We start from the raw sequence: 17,951 nt of genomic DNA, 5'->3' as shown, positions 1-17,951 counted from the left end.
GGAAAAATAACGACAGATTGTGCTGAGTGCGTCCCTCGGCCGGGGTCGCCATGGCAACATGCAGCAAATTAATGGGAAAAGCCGCACTTCACGCTCCTTTATATTATTGTCTGATGGGTCCAGTCCCCTCCCCACCCCGGATTCAGGGGGATTCTGGGTACAGGTAGGGGCTGGGCATGACTCAGTCACTCCCACCGGCCAGGCTGTGGTACCGCCAGCCAGATGCCTGGGTACCCCAGCCCCCCTCCGCAGGTGCTTGGGCCCGGGGCATTTCCCGCCAGGGCAGGGGCTCTATGAGCTGAGAGTCACCCTCTGCTCCCTGACAGCAGGGTCAGGCCCTCCGCTACTGAGAGCCCTGGGCTGGCTACCACTGGCCATCGCGCCCATCCCTGCTCCCCTCCCCTGCTGATTCCCACGTGGGGAGCTCCTAGGGAAGGCGCTGGACTGCTTGTGACCCCCCCCCAACAGTATGGTCTCACCCCCCCGTCACCCACAGACACTGCACAGTCAGCTGCAGCCCCTGAGTGTGAGAGTCTGGGCTCTGCTGGGCTCAGTCTTCATCTCTGCTGGCTGCCAGGGTGTGCAAAGGGGCACGGGGTCCTGGCAGGGCATCACGCTGGTGTGCAAAGGCGCCCTGGAAGGGCATCACGCTGGTGTTCACAGGGGCCCTGGGGGGGCATCACACTGGTGTGCAAAGGGGCCCTGGGGGGGCATCACACTGGTGTGCACAGGGGCCCTGGGGGGGCATCATGCTGGTGTGCAAAGGGGCTCTGGGGGGGGCATCACGCTGGTGTGCACAGAGGCCCTGGGGGGACATCACGCTGGTGTGCAAAGGGGCCCTGGGGGGGCATCACGCTGGTGTGCAAAGGGGCCCTGGGGGGGCATCACGCTGGTGTGCACAGGGGCCCTGGGGGGGCATCACGCTGGTGTGCACAGAGGCCCTGGGGGGACATCACGCTGGTGTGCAAAGGGGCCCTGGGGGGGCATCACGCTGGTGTGCACAGAGGCCCTGGGGGGACATCACGCTGGTGTGCAAAGGGGCCCTGGCTGGGCATCACGCTGGTGTACAAAGGGGCCCTGGCTGGGCATCACTCGCATGCAAAGGGGCCCAGGGCCCTGCCCTTCCTCCGCACTAGAACTAGACTTTGCTCTGCCTGGCGCTGGTGTTGGCTTGGTGGAAGAGGTCGGTGCTCTGAGCGCCGTGGCTGCTCTTCCTGGAGTGCCCCCGGGATCCTTCGCTCGTCCAAATCCCTCCTCCGCCCCAGCTGAGGTCAGGCTCACCTCTTTGTGACATCACAGCGTGCTGCTGCGGAGGTGGAGTGACCTCGCAAGCAGAGGCTGTGAGCTCACGCAGCCAGTGTGTAGCCCTGAGCCGCAGAGGCTGGTCTGGGCAGGAAGGTTTATGAGCAGTGTCCCCTCTGTTGCACTGTGGCTGTGCCCGGGTGTGTGGGCAAAGTGAGCCGGGTACCAGAGGGGGAGGGGCGCTGCATCTTCGGCCACGTTTGCGGTCCCCCAGGGCACCAGCGTGTTCCCTCACTGTCAGCTGCCCTTCACACCCCGCTTGTCCAGCACCCTTCGGCCAGCGTGGAGATGCGAAGGTGCTGCCAGCCCCCCTCCGGCTCCTGCCCCAGTCATTCCCCGAGCACCCCCGGCCTGCACAGAGCCAGGGGCTGGGTTCCCTTCTGAGACCCAGCGTGACCTGGGCAGAGTTCACCTGCATACCCCCACCCCCGCCCACTCCCTGCAGCGCCACCTGCCCTGGGGCAGCAGGGACTCTGGCGATGCCAGCAGCCAGGCTGTGCAGCCCCATGGGAGCAGCCCGCTTAGTCTGGACCCATGGCTCCTGGGGTTCCCAAGGCATCAGCAGGGGCAAAGGACTCTTGGCAGGGTGGGGAACGCCAGCTCCCCTGGCAGAAGGACAGCGAGGAGTCTGGCTCCCCGCCTGCAGCCTGGCAGAGCGGTGTCCCTGGGCGGGCAGCACCTGTGGGCAGGGTGGGGCCTGGGGGGCTGCACTCCTCCGGCCAGCTGCCTGGCCATACAGAAGGATTTGCTGCCACCTGCCGGCTGGGATCAGGGACAACACCCGTCCGACCCATGTCTCTGTAACTGCGCCCACTGGGTGCTGCCTGGGCAGGTGGGGCAGGCTGTGTTTCCAGAGGCTCTGGGTCTCCGTACAATGGGGGGAGAGGAGAGAAAACCGCTCAGCAGCTGGGTATTCCAGGAGGGAAAGCCGACCTCCTTCCACCCCGAGTTCCTGCCTGTGGCTCTCAGAGGGAGGGTGTGACACCCACACTGTGGGGCAGGATCCCTCTGATGCCCAGCTTGGCATAGGTGCAGGAACTAGGCGTGTGGGGGGGTGCTGAAGCACCCCCAGGTTTTACGCGAGGCTCCACTTCTGGCCCCCCCCCAGGGTCCTGGCTGCCGGCCCCACACCCAGCGGCTCCGCTCCTGATCCCGCGCCCGTCCCCAGCTGTGGTCCTGGCCTCGGCCCCCTTACTCCTGTCCAGGTCCCCCCCTCCCAAAGACATGGCCCTGCTCCTGGACCCAGCTCGGGGTGGGAGGATTTGTGGACGGTATGGGGGTCTGGCTTTTAGCATGCCCACGCTTAAAAGTGTTCCAGCATCACGGCAGCCTGGCAGGGCCACGTGCTGCAAAACACCCAGGTGCCGTGGTGGCACCTTCTGCCCTGGGTCAGTGCTGTGCGGGGCAGTGAGGGGGTGACAGCCTGGTGCCCTGGGGGGACTGGGGCCAGCGGGTTGCAACCATGAAGCAGGGACATGGTTGAGTCCATCCCTCCCTATAGACACCAGGCACCCGCCCCCACGGGCACGGGGCACCCACCCCCGGGCACCAGGCATGCCAAGCCAGGGAGCACATCGCTCCAGCCATTCAGCCTGCCAGGCCCTGCCATTCAATGCCCCTCTCTCTCCCTTCCTCCCTTCCAGCCTATCTGCTGAGCTGCAGCTTCCCCTCCCGACCGGCCTACGGCGACATCTCCATCACCAGCCTGCACCCTGGGGGCAGCGCCCACTTCTACTGCACCACAGGGTACCAGCTGCAGGGCCCGCCTGTGCTCACCTGCCTCAACGCCACCTGGCCCTTCTGGAGCGGCCGGGAGCCCATCTGCCTGGGTGAGTTGGGGGGAGGGGCTGCCCAGTGCTGCCGGATGCCCCACTGGCTGGGCACAGGCCTTGCCAGAGCAGACCTTAGCTGCTCACAAGGGATGTGAGTTTGGCCTTCTCAGCCTGAGCCTGGCCCCAGACGCCAGCTCGTGATTGGCTGTCTCCTCCTAAGAGAGGGTTCTGCACCCCAGCACCTTCCCACAGGCTATGGGGTGCCCCCTAAGCACTGGGCACGCTCCAACCACTGCCCTGCAGCTGCAGCCCGGCTCCAGGCACTGCCCTCTGCCCACTACTGCAAGGCCGGGCAGTATCTGGCCAAGGGCGTTCTGATGGGGGCAAGCCAGTCGGCCTGCCCCATCTCCGATGCCCCCGCCTGGGCAAGCCACTGCCTGGCGGCCATCCCCCCAGTGCTCCTAACCCTCGGCCTCCCCTTGCAGCGGCCTGCGGAGGCGTGATCAGAAATGCCACCGTCGGACGCATCATCTCGCCCGGCTTCCCAAACAACTACAGCAGCAACCTGACTTGCCAGTGGCTGCTGGAGGCCCCCAGGGGCCATCGCCTGCACCTGCACTTCGAGAAGGTCGCGCTGGCTGAGGATGATGACAGGTGCGGGGCAGGGAGCGGGGCCCGTACAAGGGAAGGGCCTATGAGGGTGCAGCCTCAGGGGAGCAGGGTGGACGTGTCTGTGAGGCCTGGGGCGCTAGAGCTCCCCTGCCACACTGTGTAGGACTTGCAACATGTGTTTGCAAGTGGATGCTGGCTCTGAAACCCACCGATGGCACATGCCAGAGCAGCTGTGCCATTGAGGCTGCCCTGCTCTCTGGTCAGAGCTCTAGCCAGCGCTGATGGACAGTGACAGGTGTTGGGCTCCCACCCCAACCAGGGGCTCCCCTCCGACTCTCCATGCCTGAGCCGGCCTTCCCACTGAGCCCCCTGTAGGAGAGGGGATAGAGGAGATAACCAGGGCACCACAGCTCCCCTGTGTGATGGGTTACCCATCCTCCAGGGTGCCGCCTGATGTACTGGGGTACCACTGAGCCCACCTGTTCCACCAGCCTGGGCTCCCTTACACTGTCCTGCTGAGCCAGGCCCTCAAGCTTCCTCCAGCACACACAGGTAGGGACACACCCAGGTAGGGACACACCCAGCTGCAGAAGGACCCAGACGCTGAAATCAGCACAGCTAGGGAATTGCCCAGCACTCACGTGCACACCCCCTCTGGAGCACAAACCCAAACCTATAGTGTCTTGTGCAGCTCAGAGAACTGTGAAGCATAAGCTCATGAAATTTGCTCCCCTCCTCGGGGTGGAGGGAGATATTCAACAGCTTTTCCCCACCGCCAGTTATGAATTCCACAAACTGGTTTTAGAGAAAACCAAAACAAGTTTAGTAACTACAGAAGATCGATTTTAAGTGATTATAAGGGGTAGCAAACAGGTCAAAGCAGATTATCCAGCAAATAAAACAAAAACGAAGATAAGCTTAAAATACTAAAGAAGCTGGTTACAAGTAATAATTTCTCACCCTAAATGTTGATTTAGGCAGTCTGCAGAGGTTCTTGAAGGCAAGCTGCTGTTGCTTGCAGTTTAAAACTCCAGGTATCCCTTTCACAGGCCAAACACCTTCCCTGCCTGCGCTCAGTCCTTCTCCCCCCTGTGTCTTTGTTGCTTAGGTGTATGCAGCAGTCATGCTGGGCACAGATTCAGTGAAAATGACCCTGATTATCTCTCCCCTGCCTTAAATAGGTGTTTCGTATGGCAGGAATCCTTTGTTTTCCTGCCCTGCCCCATCCCGTCCAGTCCCCTCCGGTGGGAAAATACTGGTATTGTATCATGGAGTCCAGTACCAGGTGACTTAATCACAGGACCCTGCAGTGTCAAAGCAGCCAGGAGTCAGAGGTTGTTTGTAGCATCCCGGGAAGGTGGGAGATGAGCATCTTCAAAGACCTATTGTTCTCCCAATGGTCCACTGGCTCGTCCGCAGCTAGCCAGCCAGACTGATTGCATTCTGTCTGGTGGGCGTTCCCTAGGTGTAAACATTTTTGTAGTTCAGATGTATAGTCAATATTCCTAACTTTAGATACAAAAATGCTCCACACATACAAACAGGATAATCATACTCAGCAAATCATAACTTCCAATGACACCTCACATGCCTTATCTTGCACAAACCGTATCTTAGTAATGCTGTAATCCTACGATAACAATATTTCTATGACCAATATGGGGTATAGTGTCACCCCTGCACCTGTGGTTTTTGCCCTCCTGCCACCAGGCATCAGCCGTGCCCCTCGTCTCCCCGCCTTCTCCCGATGCACACAGGGGCCTCCAGCAGGCTGAGCCACAGACCCCTAGAACCCAGCGGCCACACCGCAGGGATCTTCCAAGGCCTGTGCCCCCCCCCCAAGCTGGTTCTGTGACCATTGCTGTGCAGGCTCGTCATCCGGAACGGGAACAGCACGGAGGCGCCGCCGGTGTACGACTCGTTCGAGGTGGAGTACCTGCCCATCGAGGGGCTGCTCAGCACCGCCCGCCACTTCTTCCTCGAGCTCACCACCGACAGCAACGGCGCCTCCACCGGCATGGCGCTCCGCTACGAAGGTAAGGCCCGAGACCCCCGCAGGGAGCATGGAGAGACGCCTGGCCCGGGGCCCCGGAGAACGAGCCCTGTGCTGCCGGGGAGCCACGGACACTGCCATCCCGGCCCCCTTTGGGTGGCAACGTTAACCCTCTGCCCCTCCGCCCCCAGCGTTCCAGCAGGGGCACTGCTATGAGCCCTTCGTCAAGTACGGGAACTTCACCACCAGCGACGCCACCTATGCCGTGGGCACCACGGTGGAGTTCAGCTGCGACCCTGGCTACACCCTGGAGCAGGGCTCCATCATCATTGAGTGCGTGGACCCCAGCGACCCCCAGTGGAACGAGACGGAGCCGGCGTGCCGAGGTCTGTCTGCTGAGGCCAAGCCAGGCTGCAGGGGAGGGGGTAGGCAGGTGCCTGGGGGGACAGACCAGCTGAGCCAGGGCAGGGGCAGAGCTGGGGCCCAGGCGCTCCACTGAGAGCCCCCTGTGCTGCTCGCTGAGACAGGAAGGGGGGCTGCTGTGAGGCTTCCCGCCCCGTAGCTCTGGGCTGCAGGGGGCAGAGGGGGCAGGAGCTCAGTGTCGTCTGTCCCTGCAGCCGTGTGCAGCGGGGAGATCACAGACTCAGCGGGCGTGGTGCTGTCCCCCAACTGGCCAGAGGCCTATGGCAAGGGCCAGGACTGCATCTGGGGCCTGCACGTGGAGGAGGACAAGCGCATCATGCTGGACATCCAAGTGTGAGTGTCAGGGAGGCACTGAGCCAGGCATGAGGGGGAGCAAGGGCCTATGGATTGCCCCCGGGCGATCACTGGGTGCCCTGGGGATGGCTGGCAGAGGTGCGAGCCCTGTGGGGAACCCCTCGTCCCCTGAGTCTGCAGCCAATTCTCCACTGCTCACTGTGAGAGTCTGTGGCTGCAAAGGGGCCAGGGCCAGAGCTGGGCTCCCTTTGCCCCAGGATGGTCTTGGCTGAAACCCTTCTAAGTGAAGTCCACACCCACACAGCCTCACTCATCCGAGGGGGAGAGTCCCCTCTAGGGCCAGGGCCAGGACCAGCTAAGCCGGGCTCTACAGGTCCCCTCCGCAGGGCGTCTGCCCCAGCCCCTTCTCTCTCCCCAGGCTGCACATTGGGAAGGGTGACATCCTCACATTCTACGACGGGGATGACCTGACAGCCCGGATCCTGGGCCAGTACACGGGCACCCACCGCCGCTTCAAGCTCTACACGGCCATGGCCGACGTCACCATCCAGTTCCAGTCAGACCCCGGCGGCGCTGTCTTTGGCTACCAGCAGGGCTTCGTCATCCACTTCTTCGGTGAGGGACCCCCACCAGCACTGGGAAGAGAAACCAGGAATCCTGCCTCCCAGTCCCCCCTCCCATAACCACCAGTGCCCCCCCAGAGCTGGGGATAGAACCCAGGAGTCCTGCCTCCCAGCCCCGCTGCTCTAACCCCCAACCCCTCAGAGCTCTGAGCACCGCTAGCTGTGCCGCCCGCCATGCCCTGCAGCCAGCCTGTGGGGCCAGGCTCCTGTGCTGGCAGAGGTCTCACTTGGCTCTCCCTGCAGAGGTTCCACGCAACGACACGTGCCCCGAGCTGCCCGAGATCCCCAACGGCTGGAAGACCACATCCCACCCCGAGCTGATCCACGGCACCATGGTGAACTTCCACTGCTACCCCGGCTTTGAGCTCGTGGGCACGGACCTGCTCATGTGCCACTGGGACCTGACCTGGAGCGGGGACCTGCCCACCTGTGAGAGGGGTGAGCTCAGGTCACTGCTGGGGCAGGCTGCCCCGCACATCCCAGAGACTGCCCCGGGGTTCCCCTCCCCGCCTGCCCTGCCCTCTGGGGCTGCCCCCCAGCGCTTGCTGGAGTTCTGGCCCCTTTGCACCAGTGTTGGCTGTTCGGGCCCCCTGCCATCCAGGGGACAATCAGCTGGCCCGGCCCAGGTCTCCCTCAAGCACTGGCTGCTCCTGCTGGAGCACAGGTTGGGAGGGGAGGGCCCCCCCCGCTCCCTCCCTCTTTCCCAGGGACAGCACCTTGCCTACCCCGTCAGCTCCGAACCGGGCTCCCAGCTGGGAGGGGTGGGTGGGGCTGCCCCCCAGGCGGCAGGCACTTAGCAGGGTGGGGCTGGGTACAAGATCCCCCAGACCGGAGCCCTGCCAGGACGCCAACAGTCGCCTCCCCCAAACAACCCTGCACCCCTTTGTGCCCAGGCTGCCTTGCTCAGGCCGGCTGGGGCAGGCAGGCTTTGCTGTGCCGAGAGCTCCCCCTGCTGGAGCTCCGTGCCCTCAATGCCAGCCCCAGAGGGCCGGACTCTCACCTACCCATTGCAGCCCTGGGGCAGGGCTCCGGGCGCCCGGGGGTCTGGCTGTGTCCCTCTCTGCGGTGCAGAGGGGCTGGAGGCCTCGCCCTGCCAGGCATGGGTGGCAGTGCTGGGAAGAGACTCTAGGCATTTGTGCTTCGACCACTAGCCACGCTGCCTGCCACGGCATAGCTGGGCAGGCTGTGGGGATTGCAGCCTCGCCCCCCCACAATCCGAGCAGGAGCAGTATCCAGTTCTGGGCTGCCACCCCCACACCCCACCCCCGAGCAGCTTCCCTTCCCCTCCCCCCACACCCTGCAGAGCTAAGGGCCACAGCCCCACTTGGCTCCAGCCCTCCTGTCACGGAGTGTGGGGGAGTCCAGGCCCTGCACCCCTCTTCCTGGGAGTCACTGAGACTCTCAGCCAGCCGTAAAACAGAAGGTTTTTTGGACAACAGGAACACAGTCCAAAACAGAGCTTGTGGGTACACCCAGGACCCCTCAGTCAAGTCCTTCTGGGGGAGCAGGGAGCTTAGACCCCAGCCCTGGGGTTCCCTGTGTTCCTCCACCCAGCCCCAAACTGAAACTAACCCCCCCCCAGCAGGCTCCCTCCTGCAGCCTGTCTTCACATTCCTGGGCAGAGGTGTCACCTCCCCCTCCCCCTCCCGGCTCAGGTGACAGGCTCTCAGGTCTCCCATCCCCAGGGCACATTCCCAGGTCAACACTCCCCCCTCCCTGCTGCGTCACATCCTCACACCTCCTAAGGCCCTGAGCCGTGCGGAGAGGCATCTCCCCCTTGCCCCTCAGCTTGATGTGAGTCTCGCTGCCCTCCCTCCCCTGCACAGTGACCTCCTGCAAGGACCCCGGGGACGTGGACCACAGCCGCAGGATCATCTCCAGCTCCAAGTTCCCCGTGGGCTCCACTGTGCAGTTCGTCTGCGACAAGGGCTACGTCCTGACAGGGGGCGGCCTGCTGACCTGCCGGGACCGCCAGGCCGGGGGCCCCAAGTGGAGCGACCACCTCCCCAAGTGCACCCGTGAGTCCAAGCTCAGCCAGGTGCTTCCGTGGGGTCCTGCTGCTCCAGCTGGCTGGCTGTAACCTCCCCTCAAAACTGGTCACGGTGCACCCGGCTGCTTGTCTCCAGGGTCGGGGAGAGCCCTGGCCCTGCAGCCTGTGCTGGTACCCTGAAGCATGGGATGCTCAGGAGGGGGGCACCGCATCCCATTGGGCTGTCCCCAGGGCCTGGGCCACAGCCTGGCAAGGAGCTGCCTGCCTCCCAGCCCTGGCAAGAGTCCCCCAGCAGTTGGGCCAGGCTGAGCCCCATGGGGGAGGCTCCCCACAGCCCCCAAAGGAAGCTCCAGCCCCACACCGAGCCCCTCTGCCCGCGGTTGAGCTGCAGGTGTGTGTCTCAGCCCAGCTCCATTCCACGTTTGCAGCGGAAGTATATGAGCCTTGCCACAACCCGGGCGCCCCGGAAAACGGCATCCAGACCCCGGAGAAGAGGCTGTACCAGGCCGGGACAACCCTGCGCTTCTCATGTGCCATGGGCTACGTGCTGCTGGGGGAGGGGAGCCTCCGCTGTGTGCCCGGCCACCCCTCACAGTGGAACAGCTCTCCTCCCATCTGCAAGGCTGGTGAGTCTGCCCTGGGACTAGCAAACAGTGTGTGCGGCCCAGCCAGTCCCCAGGCCCCTGGCCTCTGGCGTCTCACCTTCCCTGCAGGGCCCTCCGCTGTGGGGTGCAGAACGGCCCTCTCCGGCGGGATTGCCTTGTGGTCACTGTGCCCTGGGCATGCCAGCTCCTCCCCCGCCCCTTCCATGACTGAATGGTGAGTGTGCCAGGGACACCCCCTGCCACTGCCAGCGCTAGCGTCTCCCTGGCATTGCAAAGCTGCCTGTCCCTTCTCCAGCCTGACTCTAATGCTCCCGCCCCACGGCGCAAGGAGCATGTGCCCACGTCAGCCCCAAGGCAGGGGGGCCACACTGGGCCAAGCTGTTAGCAAAGCACCGGCCACAGGCTCTCACTTAATAACCACTCTGAGCTTCAGCTGCCCTGCCTGGGGCCAGCACGTGATGGGGCCCTTGGCTCTGCCCTGGTCCCCAGCAGCCCATGCACTGGACTCCTGCCCCCCTTGCTCGTCCCAGCTGCTGGCTCTCCTTCCCGCCTTTCATTCTTCCCTCTCTTCTTCCAGCTGCTTATGATGAATTTTACAGCAACCGCAACCTGGACGGTAAGAACACGGCGTGAAGCCTCCTCTGGCCGGCGTGCAGCCCCCTCTGGCCTGCCTGCAGCTGGGGTCCTGGTACCCTCAAGCCCTCAGCCTCGCTTGCAGGCTGCCATGCAAGAGGGCCGGGGGGTCCCTCTGGGGCAGAGGCCTGGAGGGGGGTGGCCTGAGAGCCACTGTGGCCGGGAGACTGGTGGGGAGAGCAGATGACACTGAACCATCGGGACATGCAGAAACACAGGGAGTGACGGCACTGGGTGCGGGGCAGCTGGGTTGGGCTCACTGCTGGCTCACTGGCCTGCCCAGGGAGATTTGGCAAAGGAGGGATCAAAGAGGGGGTTCGGGTGCGAGTGGGCTTGCAGGTGGGGGTGCCGGTGGGAATGGGTGTCCATGGGGATGCAGGTGGGGGTGCCAGTGGGAGTGGGTTTCCATGGGGGTGCTGGTGGGAGTAGGTGCCCATGGGGATGCGGGTGGGGGTGGGTTTCCATTGGGGTGCCGGTGGGGGTGGGAATGGGTGTCCATGGGGGTGCCGGTGGGAGTGGGTTTCCATGGGGGTGCCGGTGGGAGTAGGTGCCCATGGGGATGCGGGTGGGGGAGGGTTTCCGTGGGGGTGTGGTTGGGGGAGCTGGTGGGAGTGGGTTTCCATGGGGGTGCCCATGGGGGTGGGGGTGGGTTTCCATGGGCGTGTGGGTGTGGATGCGGGTGGGAGTGGGTTTCCATGGTGGTGCCCATGGGGGTGGGTGGGTGTCCATGGGGGTGCGGGTGGGAGTGGGTTTCCATGGTGGTGCCCATGGGGGTGGGGGTGGGTGTCCATGGGGGTGCGGGTGGGAGTGGGTTTCCATGGTGGTGCCCGTGGGGGTGGGTTTCCATGGGGGTGCCCATGGGGGTGGGGGTGGGTGTCCATGGGGGTGTCCATGGGGGTGCGGGTGGGAGTGGGTTTCCATGGGGGTGCCCATGGGGGTGGGGGTGGGTTTCCATGGGGGTGCTGGTGGGAGTAGGTGCCCATGGGGGTGCGGGTGGGAGTGGGTTTCCATGGTGGTGCCCATGGGGGTGGGGGTGGGTGTCCATGGGGGTGCGGGTTGGAGTGGGTTTCCATGGTGGTGCCCATGGGGGTCGGGGTGGGTGTCCATGGGGGTGTCCATGGGGGTGCGGGTGGGAGTGGGTTTCCATGGTGGTGCCCATGGGGGTGGGTGGGTGTCCATGGGGGTGCGGGTGGGAGTGGGTTTCCATGGGGGTGCCCATGGGGGTGGGGGTGGGTGTCCATGGGGGTGCGGGTGGGAGTAGGTGCCCATGGGGGTGCGGGTGGGAGTGGGTTTCCATGGGGGTGCCCATGGGGGTGGGGGTGGGTGTCCATGGGGGTGCCGGTGGGAGTAGGTGCCCATGGGGGTGCCGGTGGGAGTGGGTTTCCATGGTGGTGCCCATGGGGGTGGGGGTGGGTGCCCATGGGGGTGCGGGTGGGAGTAGGTGCCCATGGGGGTGCGGGTGGGAGTGGGTTTCCATGGTGGTGCCCATGGGGGTGGGGGTGGGTGTCCATGGGGGTGCTGGTGGGAGTAGGTGCCCATAGGGATGCGGGCGGGGGTGGGTGTCCATGGGGGTGGGTGGGTGTCCATGGGGGTGCGGGTGGGAGTGGGTTTCCATGGTGGTGCCGGTGGGGGTGGGGGTGGGTGTCCATGGGGGTGCTGGTGGGAGTGGGTTTCCATGGGGGTGCTGGTGGGAGTAGGTGCCCATGGGGATGCGGGTGGGGGTGGGTTTCCATTGGGGTGCCGGTGGGGGTGGGAATGGGTGTCCATGGGGGTGCCGGTGGGAGTGGGTTTCCATGGGGGTGCCGGTGGGAGTAGGTGCCCATGGGGATGCGGGTGGGGGAGGGTTTCCGTGGGGGTGTGGTTGGGGGAGCTGGTGGGAGTGGGTTTCCATGGGGGTGCCCATGGGGGTGGGGGTGGGTTTCCATGGGCGTGTGGGTGTGGATGCGGGTGGGAGTGGGTTTCCATGGTGGTGCCCATGGGGGTGGGTGGGTGTCCATGGGGGTGCGGGTGGGAGTGGGTTTCCATGGTGGTGCCCATGGGGGTGGGGGTGGGTGTCCATGGGGGTGCGGGTGGGAGTGGGTTTCCATGGTGGTGCCCGTGGGGGTGGGTTTCCATGGGGGTGCCCATGGGGGTGGGGGTGGGTGTCCATGGGGGTGTCCATGGGGGTGCGGGTGGGAGTGGGTTTCCATGGGGGTGCCCATGGGGGTGGGGGTGGGTTTCCATGGGGGTGCTGGTGGGAGTAGGTGCCCATGGGGGTGCGGGTGGGAGTGGGTTTCCATGGTGGTGCCCATGGGGGTGGGGGTGGGTGTCCATGGGGGTGCGGGTTGGAGTGGGTTTCCATGGTGGTGCCCATGGGGGTCGGGGTGGGTGTCCATGGGGGTGTCCATGGGGGTGCGGGTGGGAGTGGGTTTCCATGGTGGTGCCCATGGGGGTGGGTGGGTGTCCATGGGGGTGCGGGTGGGAGTGGGTTTCCATGGGGGTGCCCATGGGGGTGGGGGTGGGTGTCCATGGGGGTGCGGGTGGGAGTAGGTGCCCATGGGGGTGCGGGTGGGAGTGGGTTTCCATGGGGGTGCCCATGGGGGTGGGGGTGGGTGTCCATGGGGGTGCCGGTGGGAGTAGGTGCCCATGGGGGTGCCGGTGGGAGTGGGTTTCCATGGTGGTGCCCATGGGGGTGGGGGTGGGTGCCCATGGGGGTGCGGGTGGGAGTAGGTGCCCATGGGGGTGCGGGTGGGAGTGGGTTTCCATGGTGGTGCCCATGGGGGTGGGGGTGGGTGTCCATGGGGGTGCTGGTGGGAGTAGGTGCCCATAGGGATGCGGGCGGGGGTGGGTGTCCATGGGGGTGGGTGGGTGTCCATGGGGGTGCGGGTGGGAGTGGGTTTCCATGGTGGTGCCGGTGGGGGTGGGGGTGGGTGTCCATGGGGGTGCTGGTGGGAGTAGGTGCCCATGGGGGTGCTGGTGGGAGTGGGTTTCCATGGGGGTGCCCATGGGGGTGGGGGTGGGTGTCCATGGGGGTGTCCATGGGGGTGCGGGTGGGAGTGGGTTTCCATGGGGGTGCCCATGGGGGTGGGGGTGGGTTTCCATGGGGGTGCTGGTGGGAGTAGGTGCCCATGGGGGTGCGGGTGGGAGTGGGTTTCCATGGTGGTGCCCATGGGGGTGGGGGTGGGTGTCCATGGGGGTGCGGGTTGGAGTGGGTTTCCATGGTGGTGCCCATGGGGGTCGGGGTGGGTGTCCATGGGGGTGTCCATGGGGGTGCGGGTGGGAGTGGGTTTCCATGGTGGTGCCCATGGGGGTGGGTGGGTGTCCATGGGGGTGCGGGTGGGAGTGGGTTTCCATGGGGGTGCCCATGGGGGTGGGGGTGGGTGTCCATGGGGGTGCGGGTGGGAGTAGGTGCCCATGGGGGTGCGGGTGGGAGTGGGTTTCCATGGGGGTGCCCATGGGGGTGGGGGTGGGTGTCCATGGGGGTGCCGGTGGGAGTAGGTGCCCATGGGGGTGCCGGTGGGAGTGGGTTTCCATGGTGGTGCCCATGGGGGTGGGGGTGGGTGCCCATGGGGGTGCTGGTGGGAGTAGGTGCCCATAGGGATGCGGGCGGGGGTGGGTGTCCATGGGGGTGGGTGGGTGTCCATGGGGGTGCGGGTGGGAGTGGGTTTCCATGGTGGTGCCGGTGGGGGTGGGGGTGGGTGTCCATGGGGGTGCTGGTGGGAGTAGGTGCCCATGGGGGTGCTGGTGGGAGTGGGTTTCCATGGGGGTGCCCATGGGGGTGGGGGTGGGTGTCCATGGGGGTGCGGGTTGGAGTGGGTTTCCATGGTGGTGCCCATGGGGGTCGGGGTGGGTGTCCATGGGGGTGCGGGTGGGAGTGGGTTTCCATGGGGGTGCCCATGGGGGTGGGGGTGGGTGTCCATGGGGGTGCGGGTTGGAGTGGGTTTCCATGGGGGTGCCCATGGGGGTGGGGGTGGGTGTCCATGGGGGTGCGGGTTGGAGTGGGTTTCCATGGTGGTGCCCATGGGGGTCGGGGTGGGTGTCCATGGGGGTGCGGGTGGGAGTGGGTTTCCATGGGGGTGCCCATGGGGGTGGGGGTGGGTGTCCATGGGGGTGCTGGTGGGAGTAGGTGCCCATGGGGGTGCGGGTGGGAGTGGGTTTCCATGGGGGTGCCCATGGGGGTGGGGGTGGTGCCCATGGGGGTGCTGGTGGGAGTAGGTGTCCATGGGGGTGCGGGTGGGAGTGGGTTTCCATGGGGGTGCCCATGGGGGTGGGGGTGGGTTTCCATGGGGGTGCTGGTGGGAGTAGGTGCCCATGGGGGTGCGGGTGGGAGTGGGTTTCCATGGTGGTGCCCATGGGGGTGGGGGTGGGTGTCCATGGGGGTGCGGGTTGGAGTGGGTTTCCATGGTGGTGCCCATGGGGGTCGGGGTGGGTGTCCATGGGGGTGTCCATGGGGGTGCGGGTGGGAGTGGGTTTCCATGGTGGTGCCCATGGGGGTGGGTGGGTGTCCATGGGGGTGCGGGTGGGAGTGGGTTTCCATGGGGGTGCCCATGGGGGTGGGGGTGGGTGTCCATGGGGGTGCTGGTGGGAGTAGGTGCCCATGGGGGTGCGGGTGGGAGTGGGTTTCCATGGGGGTGCCCATGGGGGTGGGGGTGGGTGTCCATGGGGGTGCCGGTGGGAGTAGGTGCCCATGGGGGTGCCGGTGGGAGTGGGTTTCCATGGTGGTGCCCATGGGGGTGGGGGTGGGTGCCCATGGGGGTGCTGGTGGGAGTAGGTGCCCATAGGGATGCGGGCGGGGGTGGGTGTCCATGGGGGTGGGTGGGTGTCCATGGGGGTGCGGGTGGGAGTGGGTTTCCATGGTGGTGCCGGTGGGGGTGGGGGTGGGTGTCCATGGGGGTGCTGGTGGGAGTAGGTGCCCATGGGGGTGCTGGTGGGAGTGGGTTTCCATGGGGGGTGCCCATGGGGGTGGGGGTGGGTGTCCATGGGGGTGCGGGTTGGAGTGGGTTTCCATGGTGGTGCCCATGGGGGTCGGGGTGGGTGTCCATGGGGGTGCGGGTGGGAGTGGGTTTCCATGGGGGTGCCCATGGGGGTGGGGGTGGGTGTCCATGGGGGTGCGGGTTGGAGTGGGTTTCCATGGGGGTGCCCATGGGGGTGGGGGTGGGTGTCCATGGGGGTGCGGGTTGGAGTGGGTTTCCATGGTGGTGCCCATGGGGGTCGGGGTGGGTGTCCATGGGGGTGCGGGTGGGAGTGGGTTTCCATGGGGGTGCCCATGGGGGTGGGGGTGGGTGTCCATGGGGGTGCTGGTGGGAGTAGGTGCCCATGGGGGTGCGGGTGGGAGTGGGTTTCCATGGGGGTGCCCATGGGGGTGGGGGTGGTGCCCATGGGGGTGCTGGTGGGAGTAGGTGTCCATGGGGGTGCGGGTGGGAGTGGGTGGGTGCCCATGGGGGTGCGGGTGGGAGTGGGTTTCCATGGGGGTGCGGGTGGGAGTGGGTGGGTGCCCATGGGGGTGCGGGTGGGAGTGGGTTTCCATGGGGGTGCCGGTGGGAGTAGGTGCCCATGGGGGTGCGGGTGGGAGTGGGTTTCCATGGGGGTGCCCATGGGGGTGGGGGGTGGGTGTCCATGGGGGTGCTGGTGGGAGTAGGTGCCCATGGGGATGCGGGCGGGGGTGGGTTTTCATGGGGGCGGGGATGCAGGTGGGGGTGCCGGTGGGGGTAGGTGCCCATGGGGGCGGGGGCAGGGGGGCTATCTAGGGAGCTGGGCTGGGCTTCGCAGCAAGCGCAGAGCCGGGATGTGGCTGCCCAGCAGGAGGCGCCGTTTCCCCTGTGAGCGGGGAGGAGGCACTGCAGGCTGGGTCCCATGTCCGCGCAGGGCACCTTTCACAGAAGCACATGGGGGGGCGGAACCCCAGTGCCCTGAGAAGGGGGGTGCAGGATCCCCACCGAGCTGCCCAGGGAGTCTGGTTTCATCCCCGGTAAATTCTCTTCTTCCCCTGCCCGCTGCCCTGGTCTCTGTACCCCTCCCCGCTCCCTTTCCCCGGCTCTCTCTCCGGCAGTTGCAAAGGTCTCGCCCTCGGGGAACCCGCAGGAGGGCCCCAACGTCGCCATCGCCATCTTCCTGCCAGTGCTGGTCGTGGCACTGCTCATCGGAGGCATTTACCTCTACTTCTGCAAGTGAGTGCCTGGGAGGGGGCAGGGGATGTCTGCCTCCTGCCTGGCCCCATCTGTCCCAGCCCTGTCTGCCCCTGGTCCCTCTGCTCCCTGTCCGGCCTCGTCTGCCCCCTGTCCGGCCCTGTCTGCCCCTGGCCCCATCTGCCCCCGGCCCCTCTGCCCCCGTCTCTGGCCCCGACTGGCCCTCACCCAACCCTGTCTGCCTCCTGCCCGGCCTCATCTGCCCCGCACCCAATCGCATCTGCCTCCTGCCCGGCCCCATCTGTCCCCCAGCCCTGTCTGCCCCTGCCCCCCAGCCTGGGTCCCATGTTCTCTTGTCTGCCCCCTGCCCAGCCCTGTCTGTCAGTTCCAGCCCTGGGAGCTGGGGTCACTGTCTGCTCATCTCTTTCACCTGCAGGCTCCAGGGGAAACCGTCCCTGCAGCTGCCCCTGTCTGGTTCTCACCCCTACGATCACATCACTGTGGAATCGGCCTTTGACAACACCGCCTACGAGACAGGAGTAAGTACTGAGCCCCGTTCACTCGGGCCCCTCCAGCCCTCGGGCCACACAGGGTTGTTGGCAGCTTGGCCCCAGGTAAACCCAGGTGCTTGGGGCACTGCCAGGAGCTGGGGGCTGGCTTGGATTAGAGGGCTGAGAGCAGCTGTGCAAAGGGGCAGCCCCATGCACCTCCGCTGGGGAGTGCCCTGGGCCCTTGCTGGAACTGCCCCCAGTCCCCCAGTATGGGTGTGGAGCCGGAGAGGGGTCATTTTGTGCAGCAATGTCCAATCCCAGGAGGGGGCTGCAAAGGGAGCCCCAACGGTGGGGCGGAAAGGTGCGGGGAGAGGAGGGTCGCTGCCCCCCAGGAAGGGGGCGGGAGGAAGGGAAGGCGTGAGGGGGATGGGGGGGGAACGAGTGTGGGGACGCTGCCCCCTAGTGGGGTTGGGTGGAGAACGCCCTGGCAGTGCTGGCAAGTGTCCAACCCCCTGCAGTCTGTTTCCTTTCCAGGACACCAGGGAATATGAGGTTTCCATCTAGGCCGAGCTGAGCTGAGCCGGGAGGAGGGGCAGCCCCAGCAGCACTGTCCTCGGCCCCCCCACGCCGACTGGCCCCTCTGGACACCCCGCCAGTGTCCAGATATTGTCCCCAGGAGACTCTGCCCAAGCAGGAGCCAGCAGCTCTGCTCCCCTCCCTGGCCTGGCCCCTTCCTGCCGGTGCGGCCCCACCCAGCCCCAGCCGCCAGCCCAGCAGGGTCTGTGCACAGAGAAACTGGGGGGCTCTGGGCTCCACATGGGTGTGATGGGCCCCGGACTCGCGGTCACACCGCATGGAGCTGTGCACAGGACCGGCCAGGCCAGGCCAGACGCAGCCACACAGCCTCCTGCTCCTGCCCACTGTGGCCGGGGATAACGCCGCGGCCTCCCTCCCATCGCCAGCCTGGCCCAGCCCAAGGAGACACTTCCTTCCCATGAGCCTGTTCAGCCCCTCGTGTCCCAGGCGCTGAGCTGTAGCTCGTGGGGTCTGACCCGGGCCCGGCGTACGCCAGGTGTGAGGAGCCCGCTGCTGAGTCGGCTCTAGGGCCT

General features: G+C 65.9%; 1 protein-coding gene across 1 annotated transcript in view; it reads left to right on the top strand.

Moving 5' to 3' along the window:
* SEZ6 (seizure related 6 homolog) overlaps positions 1-17,393 on the top strand; it is a 34,641-nt gene extending 17,248 nt beyond the window's left edge. Inside the window, exons 6-18 of the mRNA XM_077836922.1 lie at positions 2,946-3,131; positions 3,560-3,728; positions 5,556-5,722; positions 5,871-6,065; positions 6,297-6,435; positions 6,815-7,011; positions 7,263-7,457; positions 8,846-9,037; positions 9,438-9,635; positions 10,192-10,230; positions 16,276-16,393; positions 16,788-16,890; positions 17,361-17,393. Of these exons, the coding sequence (XP_077693048.1) occupies positions 2,946-3,131; positions 3,560-3,728; positions 5,556-5,722; positions 5,871-6,065; positions 6,297-6,435; positions 6,815-7,011; positions 7,263-7,457; positions 8,846-9,037; positions 9,438-9,635; positions 10,192-10,230; positions 16,276-16,393; positions 16,788-16,890; positions 17,361-17,393 (1,931 nt within the window). The remainder of the gene's footprint in view (positions 1-2,945; positions 3,132-3,559; positions 3,729-5,555; positions 5,723-5,870; positions 6,066-6,296; positions 6,436-6,814; positions 7,012-7,262; positions 7,458-8,845; positions 9,038-9,437; positions 9,636-10,191; positions 10,231-16,275; positions 16,394-16,787; positions 16,891-17,360) is intronic.
* Positions 17,394-17,951: the final 558 nt, after the last annotated feature.

Source organism: Eretmochelys imbricata, chromosome 17 (genome assembly GCF_965152235.1).
Source record: "Eretmochelys imbricata isolate rEreImb1 chromosome 17, rEreImb1.hap1, whole genome shotgun sequence".
Classification (NCBI taxonomy): Eukaryota; Metazoa; Chordata; order Testudines; family Cheloniidae; genus Eretmochelys; species Eretmochelys imbricata.
This window is presented reverse-complemented; position numbering and strand designations above follow the sequence as displayed.